This window comes from Megascapheus bottae, chromosome 24 (assembly GCF_031878675.1).
Source record: "Megascapheus bottae isolate mThoBot1 chromosome 24, mThoBot2.hap1, whole genome shotgun sequence".
Taxonomy (NCBI): Eukaryota; Metazoa; Chordata; class Mammalia; order Rodentia; family Geomyidae; genus Megascapheus; species Megascapheus bottae.
Genome location: NC_143532.1, coordinates 20,797,917 through 20,818,266, shown reverse-complemented (window position 1 = coordinate 20,818,266; position 20,350 = coordinate 20,797,917). Strand labels below are relative to the sequence as shown.

The 20,350-nt window shown below is 47.9% G+C and overlaps 1 protein-coding gene across 1 annotated transcript in view; it reads left to right on the top strand.

The window, feature by feature from the left end:
- Window positions 1-6,464: 6,464 nt before the first annotated feature.
- Slc6a2 (solute carrier family 6 member 2) overlaps window positions 6,465-20,350 on the top strand; it is a 35,915-nt gene continuing 22,029 nt past the window's right edge. The window contains exons 1-3 of the mRNA XM_090357038.1: window positions 6,465-6,738; window positions 17,413-17,544; window positions 19,636-19,873. Coding sequence (XP_090213164.1) covers window positions 6,465-6,738; window positions 17,413-17,544; window positions 19,636-19,873 — 644 coding nt within the window. The remainder of the gene's footprint in view (window positions 6,739-17,412; window positions 17,545-19,635; window positions 19,874-20,350) is intronic.

Sequence of the window (20,350 nt, the reverse complement as noted above, 5' to 3'; positions counted from 1 at the left end):
TAAATATGACTTAAACATAGGTAGCATTGTTTGAAATATAAAATCAATAAACAAACCTGAACACGATGCAAAAAAATCCATATGTCCTCACATTCAATAAGTAAATTCTAACAGAATGAATCTGCACAACACCGGGAATCAGTGAACTGTAGCCAAACCCATCATCATCAATCAACTTCAAAATACAGCATATTGAGGAAGTGGTGCTGTAGCAGAAAGTGGTGAAAAAAGAAATCTGAGGGACAGTGACCAGGCTCTGAACTCAAGCCCTATGACTAACAACAAAAAAGAAAATCATATTCAGCCAGCTGCCAGTGGCTCATGACTAATCCTAGCTAATCTGGGGGCTGAGAACTGACAGCTCTGTGGTTTGAAGGAAAAGTCGGTTATCTCTAATTAATCATCAAGAAGCCAGAAATAGAGCTCGTGGCTCAAGTGGTAAAGAATTAGCTTTGAGCATAGAAAGCTCACAGACAGCACTATGGCCCTGAGTTCAAGCTCCAGAACTAGCACACCCAAAAATGATCCTATTGAGCCAAAGAAGTCACAGAATCATATCTATAGAGTGATTCCTTTTACATGAAACTCCAACAGATTGAAACTAAATGATGTATTATGTAGGTATATATATATATATGCTTAAGTGCTAATTCTCTAAAGAAAAAGAAAGAAATTCCAGTTTTTAGACTGAGATAGTAGTTAGTTCCAGGAGCGGAAAGAAAGTGAAGGAATCTGTGGAGGAAAGCACAGCCTAAAGGTATTTTACTTCTTGTTCTGGACAGCTGGGCACAATCTTTGATTGCTATATGATAATGTTATATGACAGTATGATACTATATAATTGATTATTATTTAAATTGAGAAATGTTCCATTATGTTTATATCATCTTTCTTAAGTCTGATTAATTTTTATACTCAGTTGAGAAAGGCTGATACAGTGAAGCTAGTCACTTGGCCTTTTAATAATACAACTCCGCCTAAAGGTTTCTGAGCTTCCATCTTGCTCCCATATTCCCAGATAGCCAGAGCTCTGGTATTCACTCTGTCAGCTGACAGTGAGTCCCTCTGTTTTGGAGAGGAATGTGACTTGTCCCTTAGTTCTTTCGATGAACCCTCAGGTCACAAAAAGGCTTCACAAAGGGGAATGGAAAGGTCTCCTCTCCTTTTTCCTTCCAGTTTTTCTTCTGACATGGCCACTGCATTGATTTCCATGGTGTACCTACTTCATGATAGAGCTGTCCTCTACTGCAGAGCCCAAGGTAGGACCCAAGGTTCTGATCACCACCTGGTACTCCTTCTGCTAAGCCACCTCATTTTTTATTTTTTCCCCAGAGCCTCTGTCTTTGCCTGACAAAAGGCTGGAGGACTGTCCTGGGCTTGTATTGGGCAGTCCACAGAACTATGGTCCTTCATCGAGATCAGCCATGACAGCACATTTAACATTGTCCTGAAGGAGCCAGGAGCCACAGGAAGACGGTAATAGGATCTGAACTTGTTTCTGGAAAGTCTTTTTGGCAGCTCAGTAAAGATTCAAATTTCCCAGGGCCAGGGGAGAAACCAGGGAGGCCACTTGGAGGCTGTCACAGCAATCCTGGCAGGCCATGGCAACGTGACCTGGAACAGGAAAATCCTTTCAGAGGCGCGGAGATGTGATGTGACTTAAGAGCCTACAGAGGCAGCTTCAGAGATGGATATGGGGGCAAGAAAGAGGAGTCAGGGCTGTCTGCAAAGTTGGTGGCCTAGGATACGGAACTAAAATGTTGCTGCCAGCCGTGGACCAGGCAGGGAAGAAGCAGGCTCATGTCTAAGTCAGGAAGAAGATGCAAGGATGCTGTCTTAGACTAGGCTGTTTTCAGACACCTTTTATCTGTCACAAAGTGCTGTTGTGTCTGAGGCATCCAGCCTCTGAGCATGGGCCACACAGAGATGCAACAGTGCTCAGATGTCCTTCAATGCCAGAACCTGGATGGGGTGATACTTGACTTTGGAATTTCATAGAAAAGACTGTAAGGGAAGAGCCATATCTTTGTTAAGACAGAAGCTCCAAAACTCCCAGGGGCAGATAGTGGAAAGTCCACTGAAAGAAACAGATTCAAGTTCACGCGGGAGATTGGGGGTCTGATATCAAAGGGGGCTTTCAGGCCATTTTATAACTACAGCACAATTTAGATCAGTGGTCAGTAGCCCAGAGAGGGCCATCTGCAACATAAATTTTATGCCCCTGATAGAAAGAGGAAGGGAAGGAGGGAGGAAAGAAGGAATTAGGGAGGGAGGGAGCAAGAGAGAAGGGGAGGAAATAGGAAGGCTTCTCTTTCTGTCCTTTTCAGATGGATACCGGAAGTAAAGACTCTAATAGAATCCTCAGGCCCCCGCCCCTCAGATTCCAGATGCATCCCAGCCCAGCATCCGTGTGCCAGGGCCTTGATGTCTATGGGGAAATGGCCAGAGCCGGGCTAGCAGTACCAGCTATCTCTTTGCTTCCCATGGCCTGTATCACCAAGTGCCTGAGTAAGTGGAAGTGACGCCTCCCCTGAGACCATGTTCGCTCAGATAATGCTCCAGCCTCCTCCTGCCCACCACTTGCCCTCAGGCCACCTGGAGGGGGCAGGATGCAGGGCACCGAGTGAAGCCACATGGCCCATGGCTCTTGGAACTGTGAACAGAGAGTCTGGGCCGGAGATGGAGGAGACGCCTTCCCCTTCAATCCAGCCCTGCCTGGTATCCCCAGATGTCTCAGAGCTACAGGGGGTTACTCTTAGGACTTACTGATTGGCCCTGGAAGGACACTCATGGAGTGAGGGAAGGACTTCTTCCAACCTTGCAGGAGCCACTGCCCAAGCTGTCATTATCCACTGGGCCCACCCATGCACACCTCACCCATCAGCTCTCTCCAGCTTCTCTCTGCTCGCTCCACATCAGACATGCTTGGGAGTTTGCACCTCAGCGGACCAACACTTCAGCTTCCATGCTCCTCAACTGGAACCTGCTCTGTGGTGCCTAAATCCAGGGGTGATGACACTATTGTCTGTGACAGGAACTCCTCCTCAATTCACCCTCTCTTAGTTTCCTTCCCTTTTCTGTCCCCAACCCCAAAGGGTGCATCCAGGGACCCCCCTCCTCAATAAAGCTTCACACATTCAGATCTTTGCTTCAGGGTCTGCTTCTGGAAGGATCCAACATAAAATAATTCCAACCAGAGACAGAGAATGAGAGGTTCCAGCTCTGCTTTGTGTACATTTCTGTCATGCTATCTTTGGAGCAAGATCCTTTGGGCACTGTTGCATATAATGGTGCTACATAAATGTACAATGTCATATGAAAGAGGATTTTCTCTTATTGTGAGAGGTGGATATCTGGAAAATCTTCCTGGGGGAGGTGACACGAGATGCTTTTGCAAGATGAATACAAGTTCTTGAAATAGACAAAAAGAGAGAATATTTTAAAATTTGTTATTATACAAAAGTATTAGCCCAAATTTCAAAGAATAGTAGTAGTTTAGTACCTCCCATGTTATAAGAGAATAATGCACATTTTGACAGGAAAGAACTTTAGAGAAAGGGCTGAGAGAATCAGAGTCCAGGAGATACAGTTAGGCAGGCAGGCAGGCAGAATCTTGTCTTGCTGATAGTGTTTAGTTATTGTCTGGGAAAGACAAAAGGATTTTTTTTCAAATTGTGGGTTACATTTTTCTGATTGCATAAGTATCAAATGCTCATTGAAGAAGAGTTGGCAGAGACAAGGAAGAATAAAGAAGTATAAATTACTCTAAATCTAGGGTCACATAAACTCCAGCGATGTGTTGGTGTCTCTAGAATTTTAAGTGGAGGAAGGAGGGGGTCAGCCTTGAATTTCCAAAAGAGCTGTGGCAGTTGGTAATGAGGATGTGGCTAGAAGGATCCTTTGGGGGCTTTAATGGGGCCAGTAAGGCTACACAGAGAGTGAGATTCTCAGAGCTTTGTAACCAACTGGAGGAACATAGGGTACCTGACAGACATAGTGGGTGAAAAGAGACGCAGGAAGCCAAGAGCCCTGGATTCTCCTTTCCACTCTTCCACTTCCAACCAGTGAGATCCCAAACTTCCCATGGCATCCCGACCTACAACTGGGTAAGACGAGTGAATGTGCAGTTTCCTCAGAGGTCCATGATCCAAGGGAGAGGAACATCTCTGGACACTGGCAATTTCTAGCTCCTATCCTGAGACCTTGGCTCTATTTGTTCCCTGACCTCCGGCCTCCTGTCATCAGTCCCCAGAGGCCAGGACAGACATATCACCCTCTAGGCTTTCTTCTCTTTTCTGAATCTTGCCTGGAGGACATCTAAAATGCAGGCCCCACTGGTTAAAAAAAAAAAAAAAGGTCATGCACCATCATTCATTCATTCATTCATTCATTCCACATACTGATTTGTGCCTGGTATGTTTGGTGGGGAGGAGACTACCACAGTAGGTGGGCAGAAAATGTCTCTCCCCTCATGAAGCTTGCCCAAGGGGAGAGACATTTTGATAATAAATATGGTAGTGTAACAGAGTGAAATTTTTAAGTTTTGATTTTAGATGCAGGTCTCAGCACTAAAACCTGAGAAAACAGCAAGCATAAAGGTCCTGGGGTGGATTTGAGGCTGGATTGTTGAAAGCATGGGAAGATCAACATGGCTTTAGTCAAATTCCTATGAACCCCCCACCTCACTTAGATATTATCAGCTTTCTGAAGCCTTCTGGGACTCCTAACACACCCCTTACTTACCAGCTAGTTCTAGGGAACTTCCATACTCCTATGCTCACCACCAGACAATCTGACACTGCAGCAGACCTCATACTCCTGCATGGGGCTCCCTGATGTGTGGCTATGACTGTCCCTCCCCACTTTGCCTAGCCAGCTCTGTGGAAGCAGTGCAGTAGGCCATCAGTTTCTGTCTGGCAGACAAAAGTCCAATCCCTGCCTAAGTGAGGAAATAACTATCTGGTCCAAGTGGCTCATGTCTTCCAACGTCATCTCTACCATTCAAGCCACAACCACATCTGCATTCTCTTCCCATGATTTACACACCCACCCACCCCCAGCTCATATCACCTCCCCATCGGCCATATACCATGTTTCTTATGCTTCCTGCTTCCTGTCTTCCCCCATGGGATGTAAACTCCATGTATGGCATTGGGAATTGTTCTTGAGCATTTTGTTCACCAATGGAAGGAGTAAAGGGGTGAATGAATGTAAATGAGTATGGATTTTTGGCCTCTCACTCCGGGGGGAGTGGGTGGGGGGCCACAAATACCATTTTAGTTAGCTGCTGACAGAGGGGTACACTAAAATACCCAGCTATGCTCTTTTCTCATGCTGGTCCAGCCAGATAAAAATTGCCTACGGACCACCATGGCACAGTGTGCAGTGCTGACAGGAGCTGTGTGTACCCACCCATTTGTTCATGGAAAACCTCTGACCAGGTAGTTTCAATGGGCAAAGGCAGATAACTCTGGTGCCATAGAGGTAGGGGCGTTACTCCCCACATTCTTGTCCCAGGACTTAGACTCCAGTTCTGGAAGTCTGTTGCTACTATCATTCCCTGGTCAGAGGTCAGAACGCCTGTTGCCTTTAGGAGGAGCGTCCCCCAAGCCTAGGAGAAGAATTTGAACTGGATCCCCCCAGGCTCCCGCAGCCCCGCAGCCCCCGCCCTGCCCATCCCTGGCCACACTGTCAGTCTCCATTAGCGCTAACAGGCTCCAGACAGAGCGGGCTGGGCGCTGGGTTAATGCAATCGGCGCGTTACCTGGGGCGCAGGCTACATTACCAGCCTCGCCCCCCACCCGCAGTGGCCAGAATCAGACAGCCGGTGTCCAGTCGGCCTCCTCGTGGCTCCAGAGCTCCTCTGGCTGCGCCTGAGTGCCACACGGCGGAGCCCTGCCCCGACCCGCGCCAGACGGCTGGCAGAGCGCACACGCACCGCGCCCGGGATCCCCTCGCTGTCCGACACGTGAGTGCGCCATGCGCGTGGGACCCGGCTCGGGGCGGCGCCGGAGGTCCCCGCTGAGCTTCCCCAGCTACAGTCCCCGGAAGGCTTCCGGGACCCCATCTGGGGAGGGGACGACAAGCTGGCCCCAGGCCTTGTCCTGGCCCCTGGGAAACTTCAATCTCCATGTGCCCAAATTGTGCCGTTTAGGGGCGGGGAGATGGCGGCGGGTGGGCAACCGCCCAGACCCCCAAGGAGCCCTAGAAAGTCTCCACTTCTGACTTCCATCTCAGTCCCGCGCGGCACGAGGTCATGATCATTTTTCCCCCAACCAAACGCGTTCCCTTTTCTGGAGACCCAGAGTCCGCGCGGATCTTAATGGGCCCGGTGCGCAGTGTCCCACGCCGGCCTGGGCTGGGGCGGGGAGGGCGGAATGTCCGGTGATCGCCTCTTTCCCCTTCGTATAAGCAGAGGTCCGGCGTGATCTCCAGCACCACCGAAGTTCTGCTCCGCCGCACCCATGCTTCTGGCACGGATGAATCCGCAGGTGCAGCCCGAGAACAGCGGGGCGGACTCGGACCCCGAGCAGCCCCTACGGGCGTGCAAAACGGCCGAACTGCTGCTGGTGAAGCAGCGCAACGGCGTCCAGTGCCTCCTGGCGTCCCAGGGCGGTGACGCAGAACCCCGGGAGACCTGGGGCAAGAAGATTGACTTCCTGCTGTCGGTGGTCGGCTTTGCAGTGGACCTGGCCAATGTGTGGCGCTTCCCTTACCTGTGCTACAAAAATGGTGGCGGTGAGCACGTTCGGGGTGTGGGAGGGAGGATGTGTGCCTGAGCCTTTGGAGGAGGGAGACCTACCTGTTCCCCAAACGTGGCCAGGAGGGTCACAGAAATACACTTGGGAGGAGGAGAAGACTCGTGGGCAAGTCTGGGGAGCAGAGAAAGACCGAGCAAGGCTCACTGAAAAGAAGGATTAAAATCCCCAGCAAAAGAGGGAAATCAAGGCAGGACCTTGGACAGTGATTGGAGGTATGAGTCTGACAGAATGTGGAGCAGCTGGTTAGATGAGGAACTCTGCTGATCTGCAGGAGGGAAAGTAGAGGTCCAGAGAGCTCTTGAAGGAGCACCAGGAACGTTTGGGGTGTGACAAGCAGACATTCAAACTCTGGGTTATAGGGCAGGGACCCAGAAAACAAAAACAAAACCCCCCAAACCAGAGGATTTAGATTCCCTGAGGGCAGCTGCAGGCCCCATGTCTCTTCAGGACAGAGATTCTGGATCAGTGAGAGTCGAGAGGCAGGTGCTGGAGAGAATACCCTGTCATATCAGGGTTTGTTTGCCATGGTGGCTAATACCCATGGCCTTCGTGGCATCTAGCAGTAGGTGCCAAGATCTGGTCTGGCCTTTGAGGTGGGGGGGCCTGTGCTATTGACCGGTGGCCTCCAGATCCTCAGAACCTGTATCACAGGGTGGAATGGGTGAGAAAGACCAGGAGAAGACACACAGACACTCGGCTGTCTCTCCTCCTTCCTACTGGGCACTCAGCTTACCCTCCTAGCCTGGAATGAGAGCCTTCAGATAACACATAGCCTCTGGGAAGAAGCCCATCAGGAGTCAGGATGATGCACCCTAAGTTCTTAGTTTTTTCCCTCAGAGGCTTTGCTCCCGGGGCACCCAAACCATCCCAGTTCCATCACCTCTATTGGGATAAGCTCAGAGATATCCTGTGGTGAGCTCAGAGAAAATACCTTGAGAAGAAAGACTTTGGCCTAGGTCTGGAAAGCTCTCTATCTGCTGGGATACCCTGCCACACAGTGGCTCTGACTCAGGACTTGAGGGAGGTCAATGGGAAGCAGGTCAACAGTTTTCAGTGGGATGGAGGAACGTTCACAGCCTTCTCTGTCTGGAGTTCACAGCTCTGTTTCCACGTGTCATGTAGACATTTGGCTTGGGGTGAGAGAGTGATGCTTCATGTTCACAGAAGGTGATCATCGCGGAGCGCAGATGGTTCTGAGCTCTTCTATATACAGAGGCGGCTGGGTAGGGAAGCATTTTCCTCTGTCACTAAGGAAGTTAACCACATTGGAGTTGACAGATGAGGCTTTGGGGTCCATGATCTCCTCTGGGCACCTTGTGAGTCTATCAAACAGGAGATATAGGACAGCAGTCCCGGGCTTCAGGAGAGATATGTGAACACTGCTCACCTGGGGTCCTAGCTACCTTGTGGGCCCATCGCCATGTTTAGCATTAGAATGCTGGTGGGCAGAGCGAGGAAGGGGAAGAAGTGTAATCCAGAGATGAAACATTTCCACACTGGCAATCTGCACCTTCCCAAGTGATTCTGGAGAGGGTTGTGCATCCTGGCACAGGAGCCCCAAAGGGGGAAGGAATATATGTTTAGCAGGCAGGGTGATGATGACTCTAAGACAGATTGGGAGACCTTAGGACACACCATCCAGCATCCAGCATGTCCTCAGTGACTGTCCCTAGAGAGTGAAAGCTCTACCATTAATCCTCAGTATCTCTCCAGATCCTCTCAGGATGAGGCCCAATGGGGTAACCCAGATGTGTGGGCTACCACTTCCACCTACCAGGAGCACTACTTACCCCAAGTCCTCATTGTCATGCTGTTACTACTCCTTCCCATTGCTCTGAGTGTTGGTTGAATCTAAGAGCATCCCAGATGGTCAATTTGACGTGCGTTCTAGAGCTCACATTGTTCACTTGGCCATTGCCGTTCATGCAAGCAGAGTGTCTGCTGTGCACAATAAGCTGGGTTCCTGGGGACGAATTGAGCAACTCTGTCACCAGTTCCAACTTTTAGGTGAAGTTGGCTAGAAGGTTCCTTTCCTAGGTATAATAGTTGAATTAGTGACCCATCCCAAGCTTAGTAATTTATCTTTTGTGAGTCTGTCTTCCAAACCCACAGAGGGCAGAGTCTGTAGTTTTTGAATCCCTGACTGTCCAATACTCGAGAGAAGGTTTAAGATTTAAGGATATACTCCACAGACTTGTACCAAGCAAGTACATTCATCAAGTGATTCCAGCTCTCAGTAGTTAGCTGCCATATCTAGATACCACAACAGGACCAAGTGAAACTCAGGAGGGTGGAGCTGGCAGCACAGACAGCAGGGGGAGTCTTGGCTGTGGGCTCCATCTTCTCACTGTGTGAATCTGGGCAACCTTCCAGGAATCAGTTTCCTCATCCGTCACATGTAAATAATGAGATTCAGCTTAGAGGATGGTGGAGACTGGATGTAGTAATGCCCATTGACATTTCGGCCCTGGAATCCGGCTGTGCGAAGGGGCTGCCATTGGGATGATGACTGGATGGGAGGGAGAGAGGACAAGGACTGGAAAGGCTTAGGGAGGGTCAGCTTAGGGAAGACTCAGGAGTGGTGGGCTACTGGCTGTTTGTTTCTCAGTGGGTCTAGACAAGAAGTGTCCTAGCATGTACCTGGAGTAGGCACATGTGTACAATTATCTCAGGAGAGAAGTACTGGCTGGCAGAATGGCAAATCAGGAGAGATAAGCGTGGAGAGACAAGCTGGGGCAGGGCTATGGAGGTCCTGAATGCTAGGCTAAGGGGAGGAGATGTTACACCAGTGAATTTCCATTTCTGATTAGGATTTTCACGCTTGGCATGGGATAATACTGGAGCCCTCCCCTGCCATCTTGAAGCCCCTTTTCTAACTTCCTCCTTACACTTCTAAGGGATGCTCAGCTTGCTGCTTCCTCTTGTCCTGGGTCAAGCCTCTTCAGAGGCTTCCTGACTGAACCTTCTAGCTCAACTCTCATCCAGCCATTCTGAATTCAGCTCCATAGGTGGGTGAAGGATAAGCAGGTGGATATTTCTGCAATTGTGGAGATAGCTCCCTAAGACTCCAGTTCAAATGCCAGATCTGCCACTCCCTCTGTGACCATCCTGAGTCCCTGATAAGGGGCATGAACTTGAATGACCCCCAAGATTCTGATGCCCTGGTATTTTGTTGTTTTTTTGGTTTGTGCACTCCTGGTGCCAGAATTAAGACAGAAGTGCTCCAAGCCTGTCTGTCTGCACTGGCCCAGACTGGTGGTTTGAAATGATGAAGATGCCAGCAGTTGAGGCCCTTGGCTAATATTTTCTGAATGAATTACTGATAAATAGCAACCTGTCTTAACATCTTCCCAACACTAGCTACTGGGATGATGGCAGGCTGTGGGTGGCTCTAGGACGAGAAAGCTACTCAGAAACACCAAGGCTTTATTCAGAACCATCTGGAACATTATAGTCTCAAGGAAAAGTCAGACTCAGTACCAGGCTACACAGCTGTTCCCCAAGTTCTAGATATTTTTCCCCTTTGGACCCATAATCACTGATCTCTGGGAAAGGAGCAGGCAGCTGGATTGGATGCTCACATCTGGCTCCTGCCAGGCAAGAGGCAGCAATGAATTAACACCCGCTCATGGCTGAATCCATCTGGTATATACCATGCTGTCTCTGCACTGTTGCTTGTGGTGACTCTAAGGTTTTTAAGTTTGGACAGATCTAGGTTTGAATGTTCACTAGAAATGTAGCCTCAGATAAGTCACACATCATGCTGACCTGACCCTCATGTTCAGAGAGAGAGAGAGAGAGAGAGAGAGAGAGAGAGAGAGAGAGAGAGAGAGAGAGAGAGAGAGAGAGAGAGAGAGAGAGAGAGAGAGATCACAGTACCCTCCTCCCAGTCAGATTAAGTACTGGAAATGTGTCACACGAGGCTATTATTTATTATTGTTCAATGATATTGACTGCATGCTGGACCCAGGTGTAGGATGGGGTCATGAAATTTACCCTGAGAAGAGACTAGTGAAGGAAATCAGGCTGGAATGAAGCCCCTCTTTGGCCTGAGCCTAGTAGAGTGAGCCAGAAGTCAGGAATTGTCTTTGTTGGACATCCCAACTGCCTTACCTCGTCTCACTGTAGATCTTTCAATGGGTGCTGAAGATGGGGTCCCAGGACATGTTGTGGCTCTTAGCCTCCAGCTGCCAATTTCCCTCCTCCTTCAACTAAGCTCAGAGTTGTAGGTACCCACAAGCCTTGCTAAAATTGCTTGGCTAGACTACTTAGAACTCTCAAAACTGGTATAATGTGGTAGCTGGTATAGAGTGTTTGGGTTTTGCCATTCAGTATCTTTTTGTCCAGCCTGGCCACAGGGCTATGTGTATCTGAAGCTTGTGGAACTATATGGATTGTTCTGCTCAAATGTGCACTGTGTCAGCCAGCCAGCTGGCATGATACTCCAGCTGTCCGGTTTGCACACACCCTTTGCAGGATTCAGGCACTCATCTGGGAACTTGATGTCAGGTCACTAGCAAGATTTGGGTTGCTATTCTGAGCTGGCTAAAAGGACCCAAAGAAACTGTTTCCAACCAGATGAGAGATTTAATAGGGAAAAAAATGTTACATCCAGCCCTATGATCCTAAATCCCAAGGGCCTAACTAAGAATTAAGCCACAGGACAAGTGGAAAAAGGCCTTGGGGCTTTCATTTGCTGCCTCTTCCACGTAACTCACTGCCAAGATATGTTTCTTTCACCAAACATCACTTACTAAATGCCTACCCTATTGCAGGAAAACAGAGCAAAAAGACAATCCTTGCCTTAAGGAGCTCCTAGTTTATTACACATATATCCTAAAAGTCATTGTTATTTTAGATTCTATTATTGAAGGTATTCTATTCCAAGTGAGGGAAGTACGATCCTACTCTGAATATGCTTCCAAGGATTCCAAGCAGAGATGGGAAAGATGGGAGGAAGCCAGAATCTTCAAGGACCTTTAAAGTCACAGCTTTATTAGTAAAAATTAAACACAGATGTGACAGCAGGGGGGGGGAACATTGCTACATAAGGAGAACCTGCCTTCATGCTTCTCAAAATGGAGCTGAGTTTAATCCATCTGGGAAATGGGTGCTTCCCTCGCTCCTATGGGATATCCTCAGGTCTCACAGAGAAGGGAAGAGGGTCCTCTGGGTAAGGGTGGGGGCAAATAAGTAATGTCTCCTTCGCCCAGCCAGTTTGCAATATTCTGAATAGAGTTTCTATTGTAGTACCAGGAAATTGTGCAATACAACTGTCTTATGTTGATGATCCTGGCTGGTCAGTAAAGTTCATACCCCACCCACATGAGATGAGTATCAAGGGACCCCAAGATAGTAAGCAGGGGTGAGCACAGGTCTCAAGGAGAAGGTCCATCTTGTGGAGAATGAGGTTGTCCTACCCCAGTAACTTCACATGATGGGGCCAATCTTGAATACTCTGGGTTTGGTTTATTGTGACAAGGGAGCCTTTCCCTGCAGAAATGAACAGTGGATGCTAGCTTTTTGATTAGCAAACACTCCAAGGGGGACTGGGCATAAGGTGCTAAAGGCAGAAAAAATATTGCTTTACCTCTTTTGTTTAATCCTCCATAGACTGAAGGGCAGAAGGAAGACAGTGGTGGTTGAAGGCTAAAGATGGGACAACTTAGGAAAAAGAGGAAGCAACATAGGCTGCAGGAAGAGGCCGGGATCTGTGCCATTTCATCCAAGTCTCAGTCAACTCCACTGGCTTACCTGAAGCTGAGGGGCTTCCACAAACTTGTCTGGAGTAGGGTTGAGAGTACTGGGATTTTGTTTCAGTGTGATTAGTCACTGGATGCCAGCTGCCATAAAGGAATGTGGCCTTGTGTGAGGCGACACTTGGGCAGAGGTGATGAGCAAATCTGCTAGCTGAAAGCTGAGCTTTCCAGATACTGGAGGAGCGGGTCCTTCATCTTGGGGAGAGAAGGGGTCGTGAAATTCTCAGTAGCAGTAGAAAAATCACCTATTGGGGATGGAGTTGGCCATGGCTTGAGGTAGCCTTTGTTTTGCTTGGGGTCAGCATACACAATTGGACCCAAAAGGGAGAAGGTAGGAGCCCCAACTGTCTTCAGTGGACAACAGTGCTTCTCGACAGCCTTTGTGTGTAATGGTTGAACACCATTCCCATTCATAGACCACCTACCAAATGCCCACTCCACCTTTGTTATCCTGAATTATCCCAGTTACCAGCAATACAGATATTACTGTCCTTATGTGTGAAGCAGGTGCGTTTATGCTAGGACTCATGGCTGTGAGTAATATGACTGGGGGTCAGGTCCATTCTTAGCTCTAGGCAATGGGATGTTCTGCTCCTCTTCTCTTATGAGCCAGAGACAGGAAGGCCTGCTGGCCCATATCTCTGCCTCCCACCCACACCATGTTCCAGCTACTCAGCTCTGGATTCCCCTGCACAGTCAGCTAAAGCTCCCTTCCTGTGTACATGAGCCCCCTGCTTGGTTCCTTCTTGCATAATATTCCATGTCAGTAGCCTCTCATGCTGCTAATGAAGCTGGGGGCAGGGGGAATGAGAGAGGTCAAGGTCTGTCTCCCTCTGGGCCATCAGACTCTAGCCTAGTGCTCCAAGAACTGAAAATTCAAACCTTGAACTTTATTGCAGAACCGTTATGGTCAGATAAGGAAGACAGAACATGTTTTCATGACTAGTTGTGGCTTGACTTGGCATTTGGAGTTATGTCCACATGAAGATGATAGGCCTGCTTATATGCTCTTGTCCCAGCTCTGCAATTGTAGGGCAGGCCCGCTGAGGGCAACCCTGCCTCTTAGAAACATTCTACTTTCTCTTACATTCATTCTTATACCCTATCCCTGGGGTGCTAGAAGAGGATGGGAGGGCAAGCCTTGCTATTTTAGGCATGAATTTAGGTTTTCTTGGGCTCTTTATGAAAGCCATTAGGCAGCGAATGACAGCTCAGAGCTGACCAGCTGTGTGTAACTTCACTCCTTAGATCTATCAGAGTATGACCAGAATTCACAGTTTGAGGAATCCTGTTCTTAGACTAGTCTCAGGGGACCTTCCTCTTCTTCTCATCTTTCCATGACCAAATTCCCTCTACCCTGTCCCAGTTCTCCACCCGCCCTGAGCTTCTCTGAAGCCCTGTCTGCCTCTTCCCTTTTCCTAAGGTCATTTCCCACTTGTCCAGGTGACCACTTCAGTGGCTTTAGTGACCACTGGGACGTTCTTTCTGAGAACTTGGCATTTGCACAAAAAATTCTAAAACTTCCCATGGGGGAGTAGGGCTCTCCTTTATGGGTGAGATGTCTGGCTAGATGTATAAGGTGCATGGGAAAGACAAATGCTTTTGTATTCTTTCAAAATTCATTCATTCTTCATTCATTCAGGCCATTTGCCAGGATTTATTTCAGAGTAGGTATCTCCTTTCCTCCTGGGGTTGTGTGAATGTGTTGGAGGGCAAATGTATAATGGCATATACCATTATACAAGTATGCACAGCTATACACTTATGTGGCTGCATATATTTGTGGGATAGCCAAAAGATGTGCACCTCATGCTCTGGTATGGTTTTAAGGTCTGTCAGCCCCACACCTATACAATCAGAGAATTCCATAACCAAGATGGGATTCTAGGCCTGTGGCCTTTAAGACTCTCAAGGCCAGTGTGAGGCTGCCACGTGTGAAACATAGCGGGCCACTAGAATGTGGCAGTTGGCAGTGACATCCAGGCAGTTTGCAACCAGCCTTAGTTTCTAAGACACTGAATGAAGACTACTTAGGAAGAGGTGTTCGCAGCTCTTCTCCACCATTTCCAACCCCCTTCCTAGTGACTCAGCTTCCTCCATTTCTGCAGATGCCTCCATGGTGGTTTAAGAGTTGCCAGTGGAAAACTTTAAAATTAAGGTCTGAGTCAAGACTCTTGATGGAATTCTTCATTCTTGATTTAATTCTTTCTCCATTCTCAGATAGTGACTTTAGGCCTATAGAATTCTGTTTATTTTATTTTATTTTATTTTGATTTTGGTACCAATCTTGGGGCTTGAACTCAGGGCTTGAGCACTGCCCCTGAGGTTTTTGCTGTTGTTGTTGTCATCATCGTTGTTCAAGGATAGCCCTCTACCACTTGAGCCACAACACCACTTCTGGCTTTTTGGTGATTTACTGGAGATAACAGTCTCATGGCCACTTTCCTGCCTGGTTTGGCTTCAAGCTGCAATTCTCAGATCTCAAGCCTCCTGAGTAAGTGTGAGCCTCCAGTGCCTGGCAGAATATCTTAAATCATTACTCCTGCTCCTGACCCTCAGTTCAGCTCCAGGTTCCAAGGGAAGAAACAGGTAGCCATGAGGCAGAGATCCAATGTGCACAGCAGGCTAGATGAACAAGCATCTGGACTTTTCAAAGCCTCAGTTTCCTCAACTATAAAATGTGATTGGTGGTCATTGTCTCTCAAGAGTGATTCTGAAAGGATACTTCTGTAAAACTCTACCCGTGGCTCATCCTATGATAAGTACTCATGAAATGGTGCTTGCCAATTTCACCTAACCCACTCCCTGCCTCCACCACTACCAGTGTTGCATATGTGGATAGGTGCAGATTAGTGTTCTATGGGGGGAAATGAGACCCCAACTTGTGGCATCTACAGAATTCCAGCCGGGAGCAGGGTTTGGAGTGCAGGACCAGCCTCCACCCACAGACCAGATCGCTAAGCCAGTCCCAAAGTTCCCGGAAAATCCACTTCTCCCACATACCCATGCAGACTCATTCTTCATATTGCCTGGAATATTCTGGAATCTTTGGGTATTCAGGAACTGGTCTGGAGTTTTGGAGCCACATAGATCTAGACTCAAAGTCCACATCCATCATTTCCCAGATGGATGAACTGGGGCAGATCACTTAGCTCTCTAAGCTTGGTTTTCTCTTTCAAAGAGTGGCCATCACCGTTGCTTCCTCTGCAGGCTTCTGGGAAGTATAAGTGAGTTCCCAGATGCCCAGTGCCTAAAGCTCTATCTGGTACCTCGGGATACATCTGAATCATTTCCTCTGCATCTGGCACCATTGTACAGCAGGGTCTAAATCTTGTAGCATTGAGGATTTACCCTTGCAAGCCATGGGCTTTCTAAGGAGAAACGTGGACATTGAGTCCCTAGGTGAGTTTAATCCCAGAGACTGTGTTCCTTTTCCTCTCTTTCCTGGCTTGGAGCCTCAGTTTCCACCTCTTGGTTTTGTAGACCCTCTGTGATGATCTAATGAGTCACTGCCTAAACCACAGCAGGGTCTCAGCAGGTGTGAACTGCTGGCATCTGTTGATACAATCACTAGTGCTAGCGTCTTTGCCTAGTTCCCTGTTTCTCTACTTCCCTGGTGTGGGTGGGGCAGACTGTTTGGTTTCCAAGGATACAGCATCTCAGCTAAACGTCAATGGCAGGAGTTTGGTTCTGCTTAGGCTGAGTCAGCAAAAGGAATTGGCCTTTGCTTTGGTTATACTTGACAGCCTGGGCCAAGGTGGCAGGCACTCCATGAGTCACCTCGTAGAAACAGAGTCCATTAACCTCACCCTGGGCTGCCAGGGAACAGAGAGAACTAGTAGTGCCATTCAGAGTGTGTTTAATTCAGCAGGGTTCTCCCAGGGATTCCATACTACTGCCCATTGCCTGGGCTCCCTCTTGAGGTTCAGCCATGTGATGGGGGATCTTTCCTCATCAGGGGCTCAGACCTCTTATCTCTTTGGCCCCAGACAATGCCTTCAGCTGTCTGTGACAGGGTGAGCCCCACAGATTGAGAGACCTGAATGTGAATCCTGCTTCCACTTCTGTCATTTAACTAGTGTCCCAGGAACAGCTGACTCTCTTCTCTTCCTAGCAGTGCCCTGCCCCCTGCCCCTTATCCAGGGGACAAAATGACCATGAGTGAATAATATGCCTGTGGCTATTGTGACACCCCAGAGAGTGTGTTCAGGAAAGTCACATGAGACCTTCCAGTAGAATCTGTACAAGTAACATTAGGAAAGCCAGTTGTATATGACTGTGGGTGCTCTCTCTCCCTCTCTGCTGTCAGTATTCTTGCCTCATACAAGGAAAGGTTTACCAGGTGCCAGTGGCTCATGCCTATAACCATGCCTACTCAGAGGATTTTCTTCAAAGCCATCCCCGGCAAGAAAGGCCATGAGACTCATATCCGATTGAACACCAAACAACTGGAAATAGAGCCGAGGCTCAAGTGATAGAGCAGAAGCCTTGAGCACAACCGTTCAGGAACAATGCCCAGGCTCTGAGTTCAAGCCCCAGGACTGGTACAACCCAAAAAAGGAAATGTTTCTGCATTTGAATCAACTTCGGAAAGACTGAACCTAGGCTCCTCCTTACAGAGTAGTCGGATGGAGAAAACCCTATTTAGCGTTGCTTTACTTAAACCAAGTCTTACTAACTTGGCCGTAGAACCTCATTACTATGGCTACAATGGTGCTACTCCCAGAATTCCTGCTGTCACCTGGGTTAAGGGCACTGAATAATCCACATACCTGCCACAAAACACTCTTTGGGCAGTGGCTAGTTGAGCAGATGGTTGGATGGGAATTCTTGCAGCTCTTGTGGGTATGTGTCTAAGCACTTTCCGGTCACACCCTGCCTGTGTCCTCTAGGGGCCTTCCTGATCCCTTACACGCTGTTTCTCATCATCGCTGGGATGCCACTCTTCTACATGGAGCTGGCTCTGGGGCAGTACAACCGAGAAGGGGCAGCCACGGTGTGGAAGATCTGCCCCATCTTCAAAGGTAAGAAAGCAAAGGACCTGGCGGGGAGTCAAAGGGGTTTCTCAAAGACATTCTTGATGCCCCTGGAGAATCGGATATGAATGTGAAGTCTGAGGTTGGCCAACTCTTATGTTCACAGGTACTGACAAGAGTCAGAGTTATACAGGAGCATTTAGATCATCCCCTACAACATTAAACCTAGGTTCCCATTCAATATCGACCAGGAATCAGAGACAGTCTATTTTCATATGTAGGAAATATTTACAGAGATATCAGAAGTCAATGAGATTAATAAAGTCTGAGACCTTTCATAAAGCCATGAATATATATATATATATATATATATATATATATATATATATATAAACAAGTAGCTCCATTCTCCTCTTGTTCCCATGGCAGACATAACAAATTGATACCAGATCTTGAAATGCTCAGATAGAAATCTGTTTCCTAATTCGTAAATACAACAGCCACAATGGATGAATTGCAATTTGAATGTAAGATGATCCCATTTGTGCTCTGACTTAGAACACATTGCAGAAATTAGCTATGACAACTGTTATTCTTTGGCCCCTAGGCAACAGGAAGAAGGATATAGAGTAAGACTTAGTATCTTCTAAGCCCTACGAAGAAAGCTGTGTCTGAGGACAAGTGTAATTTTATGAGACTCTTCTCAGTTGACCAGCATCACTGAAGTAGATAAGAACAGGCTGATACAAGAGTCTTACAAGACATTCGCATTTGCATATTTTCTGTTTCATTGCCAGAATCCAACTCAAGCTGTCTTTACTACCAAAGGTAATTTATGGGCTTATTTACAGAAAATTCTAGGGGCTGGATCAAGTACAGCTTGATCCAGGTGCTCACATGCTGTTGTCTGGAATTTCTTCTATGGCTCTTAAGTCTCTTTTCTTCTGTGGAGGCCCCAGTCCCATGTGAATTTTTCTACATGGCTAGCAAAGACGGCCTTCTAGGCTGAAAGCCTACCAAGCTCTTGGAAAACAAGCCAACAGACAAATAAACAAACTACGTATATATGTGTATATACACACATATGTATACACACGTACACTATATAATATATATTTACTTATTCATGGCTTTATGAAAGATCTCAGATTTTATTGGTCTCATTGGACTTAAGTTTTATCTGTTAGCCAGTCACTGTGGCCATGAGGAAACAGCAGTGTCATTTGCCAGGACTTTATGTGTCAAAGAAGCAGAGCAATACTCTTGCCCAGACCTCCTAGGCTAAGAATTACTTAAGGAAATTCCTTAAGCAGATTTTTAAAAAATCATCTGTTCTGGGCAAAAGGAATACCCTTGAAGGGTCTGCTGCATTCAGAAGATAATATGCTGTCACAAGAAACAGGTGGTTGAAGTAGGACTCAAATCATATACTAGTCCAGTCCCCTAGAAGCAGATATAAGGCAAGATTTTAAGTTATTTGGGGAGGTGGCCCTAAGAACATCATTTAAAGAAGAGGTGGCAGCCCCCTCAGAATAGGTCCAATGGGACCAGTTCCACCACAGAAAGGAGAGTATGAAACAACACACTTCAAGTGTCTTCCCACAGAGGTATCTGGGTTGTTCACACTGAAGCTCTCAGGGTTGCATGAAGGGCCTTTTGGCTGTTCAGCCTGGCTGATAGTCTAGCAGAGAAGATAACAGCTCTTGGGAAAAGGCATGGTTAGTGCCAATGGAATATGAATGGAAGCTAGATACTGGAGGCTCACACTGGTAATCCCAGCTAAGAAGGCTGAGATCTGTGGGTCAATATTCAAAAGCCAGCTGGGGAAGGAAAGTCTGTGAGACTGTTAGCTCTAATGAACGGCCAGGAAGCCAAAAGTAGAACTGTGGCTTAAGTGGTAGAGCATCAGCCTTGAGAGAGAAAACTAAGAGACAGCACCCAGGCCCTGGGTGCCAGTCCATGTACTAACCCATCGGCGCACGCGCGCTCGCGCGCGCGCGCACACACACACACACACACACACACACACACAGATGTAAGAGTAGCATGGAGGTGGGGGAGTAGAGTTAGAGCCATCTCCCCAGGGGAAGTGTCTCTAGAGTTGGGCCTAGGGAACTCTGACCCCCATGTTTCCACCAGGAGTAGGCTACGCTGTAATTCTCATCGCTCTGTATGTCGGCTTCTACTACAACGTCATCATCGCCTGGTCTCTCTACTACCTCTTCGCCTCCTTCACGGTGAACTTGCCCTGGACTGAATGTGGCCATGCCTGGAACAGCCTCAACTGCACCGACCCCAAGCTCCTCAATGCCTCTGTGCTGGGCAACCACACCAAGTACTCTAAGTACAAGTTCACCCCGGCAGCAGAGTTTTATGAGTAAGTCACAGAAGCCTCATCCTGGGCCTAGTGAGACCTGGACAGGTCTGATCCAAGCACTTAGAAAAGCCAGGAAACTTCTAGAATGGGGCTAGAGTGTGGGGATGAGAGCCAGCACACCAGCAGATAGACAGGAAGACAATGCTTACCCTTTGAGAAATAAGGAGCACTTGAGGAATGGTAGCTGCCCTTATGGAGCTCAAACCAGGTATGTGGAAGAAACTAACCACGAGATGAGAAGGAACTTTAGCTTAGCAGAGGAAGCTGGGAGCAGGAAGGAAGGCTTTGCTGAGGAGGGGAACTAGGAGCTGATGTTATCAGCTAAGGGAACATCTGGGGTCTGAGCCAATAGAAAATAGAGTGATGGTTAGAACCCAGGAACAGGTCCAGTCCTGGAGCTGACTCTAACCCATGTGCTGTGCTGAACTCCAGACTTTACAAATGGATGCTGTTAATCAGACATAGTGTCATAGTCAA